The sequence below is a fragment of the Nelumbo nucifera genome, chromosome 3 (assembly GCF_055504915.1).
Source record: "Nelumbo nucifera cultivar China Antique chromosome 3, China Antique-T2T, whole genome shotgun sequence".
Lineage (NCBI taxonomy): Eukaryota > Viridiplantae > Streptophyta > Magnoliopsida > Proteales > Nelumbonaceae > Nelumbo > Nelumbo nucifera.
In genome coordinates this window covers 24165003-24180225 of record NC_142651.1, presented here as the reverse complement: position 1 = coordinate 24180225, position 15223 = coordinate 24165003, and the positions used below count along the sequence as shown (strand labels likewise).

At 37.5% G+C, this 15223-nt stretch overlaps 1 protein-coding gene across 2 annotated transcripts; it reads right to left on the bottom strand.

The window, feature by feature from the left end:
- Positions 1-4923: 4923 nt before the first annotated feature.
- Positions 4924-14916, bottom strand: LOC104602594 (delta(7)-sterol-C5(6)-desaturase-like). 2 transcript variants are annotated; one of them, XM_088899556.1, is made up of 4 exons: positions 14461-14916; positions 12152-12269; positions 11964-12052; positions 4924-5484 (listed from the first exon to the last, which is right to left on the bottom strand). In XM_088899556.1, the coding sequence occupies exons 1-4, from the start codon at positions 14675-14677 to the stop codon at positions 5192-5194; spliced, it is 717 nt and encodes a 238-aa protein (XP_088755682.1). In that variant the 5' UTR covers positions 14678-14916; the 3' UTR covers positions 4924-5191. The 2 variants fall into 2 exon arrangements, with proteins under 2 accessions (XP_088755682.1, XP_010264632.1); XM_010266330.3 differs by having other exon boundaries at positions 11964-12269; positions 14461-14914.
- Positions 14917-15223: the final 307 nt, after the last annotated feature.

Here is a 15223-nt window from a genome sequence, read left to right as displayed (position 1 = left end):
CACTTTGCTGTATCTTTCTCAACTTCTAAAATTTTGCAGGCAATGAGCGATGAAATCATGAGGGTTTATATGTTCATTCGACGAAAGCTGTACTTTTGCATGGGAACTTCCTTCCTAGACCAACAGTATTTACACTTTACAGTACATCGCAGCATTAATGTTCCTAAAATAATGAGCAAGGGTCAAGGGCATTCGGTCAATCATGTACTCAAATCTTGTGGTTATTTTTGCGCCATTTAAAGGTTTTGAACGACCGGGTTGAGTTCAAACCTTTTGGGTGGGCGGTGGGCCTGATAGAAGCATGCTAACTTTCAATTCAAACGTAAAATGACTGGACCAAATCTCTGGTTCTAGATATCGGACAGATTTAGGGGCCCTACCCCATTGATATTTTTCTTTTTCTGTTACAACGATAAAAGGTTCTTGATTCATAAACTGAACAAGTAAAAGAAAAAAAAAAAACTCCATAATTCAAAGAGATTGAATTACAGAGGAATCAATACACGGCTCACAAATGCCTTCGGCTGTGTTTGGTATTTGCACTAGTACAAATGCATGGAAGTGTAAATGTAAATTCTTGTTTAATTTTGTTTTAGATTTTACCTTATTCTGCTTCATATTTTAATTTACTTTATTTGTACTATAAACAAACAAAATAAGTTAAAATTTGAAACAAAAAATAGGTTAGAATTTACACTCAAATCATTTGCACTGCTATGGTTTTGTATATCAAAACAAATTTATTTGCATTGCAATCAAACACAGCCTTAGGCTCAATTTAAAAGAAGTACAAATACAAATATGTTGTATTGCTTCCAATCTGACCCTTAGCTTTGTATATTCATCGCACATGATTGAAAGTATTGATATGATTATTATTTCGGGGGTCACAGAAATGCTCAATATTGAGGGTTTTTAAAATATTGATGTTTCTAAACTTTAAATGAAAGTATTATGGACCCCTAGTAAAAATATGAAAAAAAAAGAAATTAGTGTATCAATCACCCGAAATAGACAATACACAAATTTTGCATATCGGGTGTATTGATACTTTCAACCTTGACATGACTACTGAAATTCAGCCCCAAGCCCCTTGACTCATTCAACATAGAAAGGAGTTGTTAATAGGTCAGGTCTAATCCTGGACATGGTGGAATCAATTCTAAACTAATTGAGCAACTTTGTAGACCAAGTCCTGAAACAGGCTCTATTGGTACAAGAACCAGACTCAAAATTCAACCAATTATTAATTGGACTAATCAGGTCTGGAAATCGGATTAGGGTCAATATAATTACCTAAATATAACAATTTGAATCTTCATTTGGAGAGACATACCTCTACTTCTTAACGGGGCTGGCAATCTTGACTCCAACCCATTTGACCCACCCACCTTGGAATCCGTCCATACCCACCCAATCTATTGGCGGGTCAATATGGATCAAGTAACCCATTAGGGTCAATGAAAAAGGGTCAGGGTTGGTTGGGTCGAGGGTGCCCATTAGGGTCAGGATGGATTGAGTCGAGTTAGGATGGGTTGTGTCAAAGTCAACTCTACCTATACTTGCTGATGATGCACGATCTATAAGCTCCTAGCTGGAAGATGACATAGACCTTAGTCGTGTAGCGAGCTGGACCAAGCTGCAAGACAGAGGATTAGAGCACCCAGGGCAGTTAACCTGGCGAGGTCGCTCTGATGCTTAAGTCAGTACTGTGTCGTGATTGCGAGCTAGGATCTGAGTGCTAGAGAGCTTGGATGCAAGTAATCACACGTACCTGGACCATGAAGGGGTTGATGCCTTTATATAGCTGAGTTATTGCGGGTTTCTAGGAATAGTTCCGAGATCTGTGGCCTGAATGGACGAGATCTGTTTCCGCTTTAGTTGGGGAGTAATGTATCAGTCAATGAACCTCATTATCGCCACCCGATTCGGACAGGGAGAAGATAAGGCTTGCCGTTATGCAATATGATCCCATAATATTCAAAGTCTGCTGGGAAGCTATTGGGATATATTACGTGTCACATCGGTTCCTGAGCCCCAAACTCGATTAGCCACCGAGGTGGTGTTACGCCGAGGTAACCTTATGCCGAAGTGACTTTATGCCAAGCTCCCCATATCGCTAACTAGGCTCCCTATGCTGAGTTGTCATCCTACATGCAGATCACGTCCACGTGACTTTTATTTACCAGGTCGTGCCAAATTATTCATCATCACTTGCCAAATCTCAAAAAAATAACAGTAGAAGTGACTCAAACTCAAGCTTCCTATCGCATCCACATCTCATTACAATTCCAAACCACCATGCCACATTTCACTTTAGAATTAAAAGTGAAATAAAATAGATTTTATTAACTTTCATATTCACATGCAATTTTACACAAAAGCAATTTTGTAAAGTAATTTTATGAAAAGGCCTTTTACGAAAGCACTTTTACAAAAGTATTTTTACACGAAAGCACTTCTACGAAAGTACTTTTACGAAAACACTTTTATGAAAGCATAAAAGCACTTTTATAAAAGTATTTTTATGAAAGCACTTTTACAAAAGTACTTTTACATGAAAGTAGTTTTACAAAAGTATTTATGTGAAAGCATAAAAGCACTTTTATAAAAGTACTTTTACAAAAGCACTTTTACGAAAGTACTTTTACGAAAGTACTTTTAAGAAAGCACTTTTGTGGAAGTACTTTTATAGGACTTTTTTTAAAGCACTTTTACAAAAGCACTTTGTAAAAGTTATGAATTTTATGCATTTTCTGCATTTTTCTGTTATTTTCTGTAACTTTTTGGTATTTTCTGCATTTTCTACAATTTTCTAGTATTTTTTTGCATATTTTTTTATTGTTTCTACAAAAGTTTTGAATTTTCTGCAACTTTTTAGTTTTTTATTTTGCATTTTTGTAATTTTCTGTTTTTCTTTTTGTATTTTTCTGAAATTTCTACATTTTTTGGTATTTTTTGCATTTTCTATAATTTTCTGCATTTATCTACATTTTTTGCATTTTCAACTATACGGGTTGACCTGACTCATTTTTTGTCACATAACAATCTTGAGAGAAATTATTTTCTCAAAAACTATTTTTTTGGTTATACAGGCCATCCCAACCCATTTTTGTATTTATAGGTGAAGATAGGTGGGTTAGTATGGCTGAGAGTGATTAAAGGTCGATGGATTAGGGTGGGTCAATATGGGTGGGTCAAGATGGATTAGGGTTATGGTGGGTTATGACCCTTTAACAAAGATTGATAATGGGCCATGATAGATTGGTGGGTCAATATGGATCAATATGGGTAGGTTGGTATTCAATCCTTACCCAACCCAATCCAGCCCATCCATTTGCCACTTCTACATGGCGAATTCAGAGCCTACTCGCCAATTGCAGTCTTGTGAGGAAAATCCCCCCATAGCTCAATTGGTTTTATGCCTAGGTTTGCCCAAGTGCCCATATGGGAACCATTCTTTTTCCACAAACTCACTAATACCAAAAAAACAAAAGCGAATTTATTTCTTTTCCATAAAAACTAACAACTTATCTGCTCCTACTTCCCGAAAATCGGATCAGACCAAAGTATAATAAAAATTGCAAGAAAACCATAAAGCCTTAAATTGGAAAAATCTATGCTGGCGGAATGGCTATTAACCAATTCCCCCTCCCCCTAATTTAATAGATCACCACGTTTATGATCCCAATTGATTGGCTACAAGTTTTTCAGTTATCATAAGTTCATAACCGAACCTTATTAAAATACATAATTGGCTCAGGACAGCAAAAACTGTTTAGGTCACAAATCAGAACCTGAACCGATATAACCATCCCCATCCCTACCCCACCCCACCCGATCTTGGTGGTAATGGGATTAGATCACGCGTCTCCCCAATCACTCAATTACATTACTACTTGGTAGTCATTTTTCCACAATCGGCGTCCTGCCAACCAGACATGAAGACCAATTTAAGACCTTGAAAACTGCCGCTTACCACCACATTCAATTACATCTGTTTATGGGCCAGGCCGGGCTGGGTTAGGGTCAGGTTTTGTATATGTATCAACAGATTACACTCAAGCTCAAGGCTGGTCCGATCATTGGACTTAAGTCTTAAGCTCGAACCCAGCCCTCATATAAAACCCGAAACTGAGCCCGAGCCTGGCCAAAAATTTAAAAACATAATTCTTTTTCTTTTTTTATTCAATAAAAAGTGTTATTTATATTAAAAACCTTCAAAACTCAAGAATAATAAACATCTCACTATTACTTAGAAAAAAGAGAAAAAAAAAAGAACAAAGAAAAAATATTATATATTTTTTTATCAAATAAAATATATTTTTATTATTTAATATATAATATCAAGTTGGGCTTGGGCTTAAACCGGACTTTTTTGAGAAAACCCAACCCACAGGCCTAAAATTATGACCAAACCCGACTTAATAACGGGCCAAGCCGGGCCAGGCCAACCCGTCGAACTACCCGGCCCATGAACAGGTCTACATTCAACCAAGAAGAGAGTTCATCAACCAGCCCCACAAAAAAATGGCAACCATTAACCTCATCAGTGCCTAGCTGCCTACTGCCTATCTACAGATCAACTTGGTCGCATCATTAAAGAGGTCCGCCACCAACCGAATGGTCTCGACAAATTTTTTTTGGATTAGATTCTAGTTACTCGAGGGAGGCCGGAGGCGAAGGCTCTAGCCGCTCTTCTAAACAGTTCATTTACATGAATAATTCGGTTACCAACTCCTTAATCGACTTAGACTTTATTGCGAGAGAGGCGGTGGGAACTGGGAAGACAAGATTTAGAGAAGAAGTTCCAGGGCCAGGGGCATCCCCAATCTTTACATATCTTGGGCTTGATCAGCTTTTCTGTAGACTACTCTTTTTACTTTTATCCTACTGCTTGTACTGCTTCCCTTGCACTCGATCTTCTAATAGTAGGGGTTCTTTATTTCAAGTTTTCAACTGAATCATCTACACCACCATCCAGGTTAATGATCCAAAGAAGAAGGATCAGACAGACAGAAATAGATCAATTTTAGCAGCAACTTAATCATCATAATTTACACACCGACTACACCAGCCTAACCAAATACAAGGGGGAAAGAACCAAACGACAACGCTCATTAGGCAACACAAGCAGATTCAAGGCCCCAGGGTCTGCCTGCACCGCAAGTAGAAAGGCCACATTACCACATCAAATCATCTTTGCTGAGTCTGACAAAGGATCACGAAGAGTTCCAAACAACCAATCCATCCATATTGTGTAATGGCCATAGTTATGCCGGTATGTAGTGTGGTGAATTGTGTGGTAGCCAGCACCCATGATAGGCCATACGTTGCCATGAATGCAGTCATGAATGTTTGCCGTCCATATAGCCTCAAGGAACAAGAGAACCATGTGAGTTGTGAAATGGGTTGGCACAAGGAAGAGTGATACTACATGCGGAACTGCTTGCAGAATCCCATCCAGTGGATGAAATGCCAAACCTGGGAATAATAACAGGTAAATACAACATCAAGATAGACTGTAGCTAGCTTATATCAGAATAATTGAATTTCAAAATGTATAAGATCATGTTACTTCAGTTATAACAAGGTATTCTAACAGTGATAAAGGAGCAAATATATCTGGAATCTGACCCGGATAGCCTTAACCAATAGTAAAATATCTGTTGATTAATAATGTACTTATTACAGTTTTCCATTTCAAATCCTGATTAAATGAAAAGTAACTTTGTGCTGTGTACTGCTGTAGGTGTACTAATTGTGAAACTTCATAAAACTCAAACCAAAAGCATCTAATTTAACTTCTATAGGTCTTTTAAGATGCAGATGCATTGAGAATGCTGCAAAAAGAAAGATCGGAGAAATTGACAAGCTTCTTTTTTTTTGGCAATCCAAAATGAAGAGGGTCCAACAAGCTTTTTTTTTATGTCAAGGATCATGAAAGATTTCCAAAATTCTCTTTATCTTCAGTTAACACGAGAAGAAACATACCTTCATACCTGCTGGCCATTATTCACTATGTTTCTGTTACTTTCACTAGCATCACCGATTCATATTCTTCTTACTTCAAGTAAACAATGAACATAATTTTAAGTAAATTTTTACCCTATTCGATGCCAGCTTGTGAAACTGTTAAAAGTAGGTTAACCATTAAAACAGACTTGAGTTCAACTTTATCTTCACTTCTGATTGACCATTAAAGTAGGTTAACCATTCCCTGGCTCACCTTCAAAAGAAAAATGACCAATACTTGAATTTGATGACCATGATTCTGTGGTCTAGTCCCTTTTCCCTAGTTGTGTTACAAACTTACAATCAGGTGGTTAATGTGGAAAATGAGTTCATTAATTGCAGCAAATATGTATCATATGGAAACTAATGGGATAGTGTTTTTCATCTCCATGTGCCACACACTTTGTATACTATGCTTCATTAAGAAGTAAGGAGAGGAATAAAGATTGTATAAACTAATTTCACTACATCTAGGAAAATATTAATTATATCTCAATTATCATCTCCATTCAAGTATTATGGAAACTACTTGGGTTCAGAAGAATTTATTCAAGTTATATCCCATTATGAAGTTGAGAATGAGGGAATATGTGAGATTTTGAGATATGCCCATTATTATGAAACCCCCCTGACCGGTGGATATGCAAATCTTTAACAGGAATGCGATGAGTGTCATTGCCCAATAACGCAGAGATGATGTTCAGTAGTAGAACATGGGTGACACAATTAATTAGTGTTATTGAGAGATTAAGAACAAGGTCCAAAGTATAGACACAGCAAAGAGGTGTATCAGTACTTTGTACCACACTGTTCCTATTTTCTTTTAGTTTGTTTTTTTTTTTTCAAAAATAGGTCAGAGGTTTGGTCTTAGGCCTGCCTACCCCTAAAATGAGTCAAATCCCAAAAGATGTATATTTGTCGTATCACCAATACAGTATGTATTAGCCAATATGACCCAACATGTAACAAAATTTTGAACCTTGATTAAGAAATTTCCATTCTTGTTAGCTTAGATTGGGAAAAGCTGATAGAGGAGACCATGGAGCAGTAGCATAGGATAGTTTACATTGCTAAATTTCTTTCCTCAGCCCTAGATAGCAATCTTTTGAAGATTAAGTGATTTGGTAGTTAATCTTTTTTTTTTCTGATGAATAACTGCAATGCATTGTATTAACATGTAAACCTGATAAAAGAGGGAATAAAAAAAGTATCAACACACAAAAGAAAGGCCCAAATATGAGGCATACAAACCCCAAGAAGCAGGTAGCTCTACAATTAGTTTACAACAAGGAGAGGCATTTTTCGAACAATGTTTTAAAAGGCACAGGAAGTGTATGCCTAGAGGGGTGCCTCTAGGAAAAGGTGCCCTCAATACACCCTGAGGGACATGATGGAAGCTTTTATGCCTCTGAGGCATGTGCCTTGGGTGCACAAGGCAATAGGCATACCAGAGGCGTACACCTCATGGGTGGAGCTCCCAGACTCCCTTGGTTTCTTCTTCTTCTTCTTCTTCTTCTTCCTCCTCCCCCTCTTGAAGATGTTAACACCTCCTTGTGCTCAAGAGGCTTATGCCTCTTGTGTTCTGAACTATGACTCACGCCTCTAGGTAGTGAAATGCCTTGCATCATGCATCCATGTTTTAAAACATTGGTTTCAAAGTGAAAAAGAGCCAATATAACTTACTTCACTGACTGGATTAAGAATTTAAAATACTAGTGCGATGAGGGGTTCACTCTGGAAAACAAAGATCTAGCCACTCTAATCCGGTAGCATAGTCTCCAAGGGCAGTAGATTTCCTTGCCTTCATCTAACTTATTACTACCTAGGAGCCTGCATCAACCTAGACCCATGACAAGTCACAAGTGACAACCCAATAGAAACTGAAAGCATAAGCGGCTAAGCCCCCTGAATTATGGAAAAGAAATCCACTTCTATTAAAAGCATGCTCGTCAGTCCAAGATTTTACCATTGCACCAAGAAATGGCCCTGTTGAACCCTTAAAATCCAACTAAAACTCAATTCTGCCAAGATAACTGCCATCTAATAATTTTTACACACACCCCAACAACTTAAGGACCCAGGTTGCCAAGAATATAGCCATCTAGATAAGTCACTAGAGAACTTCGTCACACCAGAGAAGGGGAACTCAGATAGAATGATATGGGTGTTGTGGTAAGAGCAGTTTCCTTCTCCATCTCTGTATGTGTTGGTGAGAGAGAGAGAGAGAGGAGTAAGGTGCTTTACAAGAGAGAAGCAAAATCCAACACCCCATGACTTCCAGGAGCACATTTTGGGGAATTTCTGCTCTAAAACATTTTTTGGGAAATTTCTGCTCGGAACTTTCCAAATGCAAGTATCCAACTTTCCGAATTTCTGCTCTGCACTAACCAAATTTCTTCTGACTAGGGATTGCACCCTCAAAATAGCATCGTGGAACTTTATGAGATTAAGGTGGTATTTGGAAGCCTGGAGCCCATTGCAAATGAACTCAAAGTAGTAAACTAATACAGCTTAGTTTTTAGATTGGAACTCCATTGTCTATGGGGATCTGCAGAACTCTTGAAGTACATGACCAAATCAAGTCCATGGTGGTTTCTAAGAAAACTATACGTTGATCAGTTTTTATTATTTTGTATGTATGATTGTGTGTATGTGTGTATAGTAAATTTTCTTCAATAATGAAATGTACCTATGGTAGTATTTACATAGATTACAGCAGGTAAGCTGGCATCAGCTACCTAATCCCTTTATGCTTATTAAAGCCCCTTACATGATTTCCTCCCAAAACAAGGCATCCCCATTTACTCCTTGTCTTGCAAGTCTGCTACAGTATTAGCTTTTTATTGACCCAATTGCAGTCCACACCTAACCAATTGTTAACCTCTCTCACCACATGTTGATGCTGCCATGTTCATTGGCCTCCTGCTTTAGTTTATTTCTTCTTTTACCATTTTAACCTTCCTATTATAACAAAGGTTTTAGTTAATATCATGGACAATGGGCAAAAACATGTTGCCAATATCTAAACTGGACCGACTCTAAAAAGGCCAATACCCACTGTTGGTCCCAGCTATCTGGGGTATTCGTTGCACAAAGTGGCAGCCCCCAGGCTCGAATCAGCATTCTCGTGCTTTTCAGCCTGAGATTTTAGCATCACCAAGTAATGGCCCCTACCTAAACTGGACTCTTGATTACGGAAATTGGGAAGTTGGACCTTGATAAAAGAGTGGTGGCATCCTGATGTGTATCACATAAAGAGTACTAGTCATGTTGGTCTGGGCTATTGGCTATCCAGAGTTGTCAAGTCACATAAAACAGCTTGATAACACCAATAATCATTTCATAGATTCCGAGAAGTGACAAAAGTAATCATGAGGACTTTTGGCCTTATGTACAGGCTTAAACATGCACAAAAATAATTTAGTCCAATGCTTAGAAACAGCATTATTAATGAAGACATTAAATATAACTGACTATAATATTATATTAAAAAAGAAGTCAGGTACATGAGGAAATGTACATGCTACAGCTGAACCAACAAGAGGAAATTACAGGGGCAGATTTCTTTCACTGTACATGATTTCCCTGAAGGTACCCAATTTAGCTAAACCATCAGCTGTAGTATTTAATTCTCTGGAAATCCAGATTAAATTTACAGTCATGGTGTTCAGAATATCTCTGGCTTCGGTCAAGTAATGAACTAGCCTCCAAGGGCCTCCCTCCTTCTCCCCTAACCATCTTATTGTATTTGCAGAGTCTCCTTTAATGGTTAGAGCAGACCAGCCCTTCTCTTTAGCAATTCAAAGACCTGTGAGTGCAGCCAGGATTTCTGCTTTTGAAGAATCAGCCACCCTGATTGTGCCTTTCAGATGTTTAATCAAAAATACTGAATGAGGAATGACCACTCATCTGATTAGTTTCAGATATAAGTGTCAATGTTTTTGATTTATAAATGACACCTAGACACATTCTTTATGATAGAATCTACCATCATCTGTCTGAAATATCTCCAGATACTTCACCAAGCGGATGATTTTGATGTAACAACTCAATTGTAACCTGAAATATTACTTTTCTTTTTCTGGAGTATCTTAAATTACCCTCTTACCAAATCTACCAAAACACTGCATGAGATAAGCATAAAAACCTGCCCTGAGAATGGGTTGGAGGGGGGAGGGCTAGAGATATCTTTATGACATAAGAAAAACTACATAAAGCTCTCATCACTTTATCACAAATATTCCATGGAAGGCAGCTTTGGAAAATGTGGAGTGCAATTTCATTAAAGCATACAGAAATTTCTGATTTAAGATATAAATCTAATACATATGGAAGGAACATAGAAAGATGATGCTTGTGTTGAAATAAACCTTACAGAGTAAAATTTAGTGAGTAAAATTGAGGTTCAATTTTTACCCATTTTTATTTTGTTTCATTTGGTTGCGGCAGAAAAAGAAAAATAGATAGGTTTCATATGTGGGTTCCACCTGCAGGTCCCTTGTATGAACCCCACATGTTGGCCCCATGCATGGGGCCATCATAAGTAAAAGTATACAAGAGGTAAGAAAGAATTACAGCCTCAGCACCAAACAAAGTTACATTGGAAACAGAGCATGAGCAATAAAAGAAATTGCATGATTATCTCAAAAGTACTGACTTTTTTTTTGTACTAAAACACCTATACATGTCCTACACATTAGGAGTATTTGGATCTTCTTTTCGTTGGTTACCATATAGAGCATGTGGAAGGAAAGGGTCAAATAGCCAAAGGCAAATCTAATTCTATAGACATCACAAAAGAAAAAAAAAAAAAAATAGTGGGGTAATAATAGATAATAGAATCATCTGGAGCCCATTGCAAATGAACTCAAAGTAGTAAACTAATACAGCTTAGTTTTTAGATTGGAACTCCATTGTCTATGGGGATCTGCAGAACTCTTGAAGTACATGACCAAATCAAGTCCATGGTGGTTTCTAAGAAAACTATACGTTGATCAGTTTTTATTATTTTGTATGTATGATTGTGTGTATGTGTGTATAGTAAATTTTCTTCAATAATGAAATGTACCTATGGTAGTATTTACATAGATTACAGCAGGTAAGTTGGCATCAGCTACCTAATCCCTTTATGCTTATTAAAGCCCCTTACATGATTTCCTCCCAAAACAAGGCATCCCCATTTACTCCTTGTCTTGCAAGTCTGCTACAGTATTAGCTGTTTTATTGACCCAATTGCAGTCCACACCTAACCAATTGTTAACCTCTCTCACCACATGTTGATGCTGCCATGTTCATTGGCCTCCTGCTTTAGTTCATTTCTTCTTTTACCATTTTAACCTTCCTATTATAACAAAGGTTTTAGTTAATATCATGGACAATGGGCAAAAACATGTTGCCAATGTCTAAACTGGACCAACTCTAAAAAGGCCAATACCCACTGTTGGTTCCAGCTATCTGGGGTATTCGTTGCACAAAGTGGCAGCCCCCAGGCTCAAATCAGCATTCTCATGCTTTTCAGCCTGAGATTTTAGCATCACCAAGTAATGGCCCCTACCTAAACTGGACTCTTGATTACGGAAATTGGGAAGTTGGACCTTGATAAAAGAGTGGTGGCATCCTGATGTGTATCACATAAAGAGTACTAGTCATGTTGGTCTGGGCTATTGGCTATCCAGAGTTGTCAAGTCACATAAAACAGCTTGATAACACCAATAATCATTTCATAGATTCCGAGAAGTGACAAAAGTAATCATGAGGACTTTTGGCCTTATGTACAGGCTTAAACATGCACAAAAAAAATTTAGTCCAATGCTTAGAAACAGCATTATTAATGAAGACATGTTAACTTTTACATGAATAGACACAAGTAACATATAATTCAAAATTTCTTCGTTTAGCCTGCAACGAATATTTAATGGCAATAGAATAAGATACAGAGTAAAAGTTACCTGCAAATGGAGAAAGTGTGTTCTGCTTGTTGTAGATGTGATGTGTTGCATGAAGATACTTGTACAGAGGTTTTATGTCGTGCAACTCTCTATGCATCCAGTAAATCCCAAATTCAACAATTGCTAAATATACTACCAAATACACAAGGTAACCAGACCATCCAATATCATTTATTCTAGAAAAACACCTTGTCCAGCCATTCTCAACCATGTACTCTGAAAGTGTTGGAAGAGCAGAATACCATGGCATGGCCTTCATTGCAACAAATGTTTGCAAAAACATGGCCTTGTTTGAAGGGATGGCATCTGTACAAACAGCATTAAACCAGAACTTCGAAATGTCAACTTGAAATTTCTAAAAAGAGATCCTATTTCAATACTCAAAATATCAGTATATAGTGAAGTATGACTTGAACCTTAACTCCAATTAAATTTTTTGGTTTTCTTCCTTTTAGGTTGGAAGTTTTTCATCCAGATAGACACAAAAAAGATCCCATGAATAAAAATGTAAAGATACCAATGTACCAATGAAGCCACATTCCAAAATCCAGTGTCAATCTGTTATAAAAGGTACAAATTTTCATGAAACTGTGTAGTCCAAGTGAGAATTGGGAAAGAAAAGGAACTCATGCATAATTTACAGCATGAACCAAATGAATAGAAATCCTCTGCATGCTTTAATCCTTTTGAGATGTATAATTTATGAGCTATTATCAAATTTAAGGATGAAGAGGAAAAAGGTAAGACTAAACGTACACTAGCAAATGTAGTTCATCAGTGTTCCATTGTGTAATTAAAATATCCACTTAAAGTTCAGAAATGTAAGTAACCAAGAAAACATGTCTCAGGCTTATTAACAGTCAACCATATGATATTTGCCTGAGGTCAATATCAATGTTCTGTACTCTAGTAATTCTGCTGACACTCATCCATTGAAATATGAAGCTATTTAAATATGGAATTTGTCAATTTGACAAATAATAATGACCAATCTATGATACCTAGATCTTTCATTTTGCCTCAAGGTCTCTGTGTTGACATTGGGCATGGGATATGTAAAGATCTTCCAAATTCCTAACTTTTTTTTTGTTCTGAGTTTTTTCTGGATTCGTAATGTGCCCACATGCACCCAACAATAACAGTACAGTTATTGATACAAGGTACTGCAATTTCATCTTAAAACTTGCTATGAAGTGCCTAATATCTGTAAACCAATGCAGTGCATACTTTATGTGCTTTATTACATTTTAAGCGTATTATTATCAGTAGAAGCTCATTATTGTATTCTTTTTACTGTTAATGTTCTCTTCTTGGGTGTCAATAATGAAATACATCTACATTAGTAAATAGGAAAATGCAAAGATGGTTCTAATCCACAATTTGAAGTTGGTCTATAGCATCGAAGCTATCCAAATGTGTCTCATGGTCTGTGTTTTCAGTACATCAACTCAAAACACATTTTATTGTTTTAGATGCTCAGGCATCCCAAATCCCAAAACAATGCTTATCAGGACCAGCCTAGCACCATCCTATTAAATACAGCTTAAAAGAAATCCATAGAAGATGAGCCTCAAGTCCCAATGATGGGGGAAGCTAGAATGCTCTGAATATGTATAATAAGATCTAAATAGATTATCTAGTGGAGCCAAAATTAGTAAATCACGGTGGCAACAAAGAAAAAAGTCCTATTACATCAATTACAACAAGCAACTTGCAAGGTAAGTTTCAACAACCACTGATTCACCAAACCAAAAACGTTGCGTTATGATGCTATCACATTGGTCATAAGCAGATATTCAAGAGTAGGACTCTAAATCACTTGATCCATCAGGCTAGACAAGTCGTGTGATCCTATCAAAGTAGTGCCAAACGGAAATTCAAAGCAGAGGACAGACTGCATAGTCATTTATGTAACCATGCCAGAAATTCAAAGAAAAGGAATGAATTCACTGATTGTGGAAAAGTTGTAACGCCATTGAGATAACAAACTCATCACGTGATCCAGATAGTTCATGTGGAACAAGCCTTGTGCGTAAATCCAAGAAATCACATGGAATTCCAACTTCCAAAGGTCACTAAACAATGAACTCTAGAGTGATCCACACGGAGAGGCAGAACTACATGCCGGCTGTCAGATGCGGAGATGACTATATTGGGAATCATGACTTTTCAACATTGTTGTATCACTTACCATCTTCTCCTTGTCGGGAAAAAAATAAAAGCATAGTTCTCAATCAGAAAACAAAAAGAAAAGAGCAAAAATGAAGGTACAAATAAGACCATAGAGGTCAAGCATCCAGAGAACAAATTAGATCAGAACTTCGAGTATAGCAGTAGAAGAGAACTAGAAGAGAATAACAAACAGCTAGAAGAGAATATTCAAGGAGCTCATCCTTTCCAATACAACAAAGATTAACAGAGACATAAAAAGATCCAAGAGAGAAGTCTTTCGATGATAAAATCAAGGGAAGAAAAAAGAAAATAAAAAAGATGATACCTTTAGGAAGATAAACATTTCGCTTCCAGTAGTAGATATAGAAGCACCATAGAAATCCAGAGATGAAATAAATGGCCGTTGCTCCAATGTAATTCCGAATCCACGTTTGGAGGAAGTGAGGGAGCGGTTTCCAGAGATTCTCCGGCAAAAAGCTGCCAAGAACAATACGGTTGTAAAAGTTGGTTTCGTCCACGAAAAGCTGCAAATAATCTTCCATTCTTATCAGAAAAATCGAGCCAGATTCCGGCGACTATAGCCTGAATATATGAACGGAGATTCCAATGAAAGAAAGAGAATGAATACAAAGAGAGTAAAGCTGGAAGCCTGGAACGAGTGGAAAAGTGAGAGTATCACAGAGATTCGGGAGCAAAGAACGTGCGAAGTAAAACTGTAAAAAGGTGGAGAGGATGCCAGCACCGTTTACAGAGATAATCGTATCGACAGGACAGAGACAAGTTTCAACCAAGAGCAGTAACTGGGGGTTGGATTTTGTTGATTGATTTTCTCAGGACCAAGTTAGCCTCGTTTGTTAACGTAATTTACGAAGACCTGTTCATGGGCCGGGTAGCCCGATGGCCCGGCCCGCACCCCGGTCGGGTTTGGTCATGTAATTAGGCCTTACCTCGGGCCTAACACAATAAGCCCGACTGTGTTATGGGCCGGGTTCGAGATTTGTAAAAAAGCCCGGCCCAAGCCTGGCCCGGCCCGATTCAACATTATATATTTTATAAAATATATAATATGTATTTTATATATTATATAA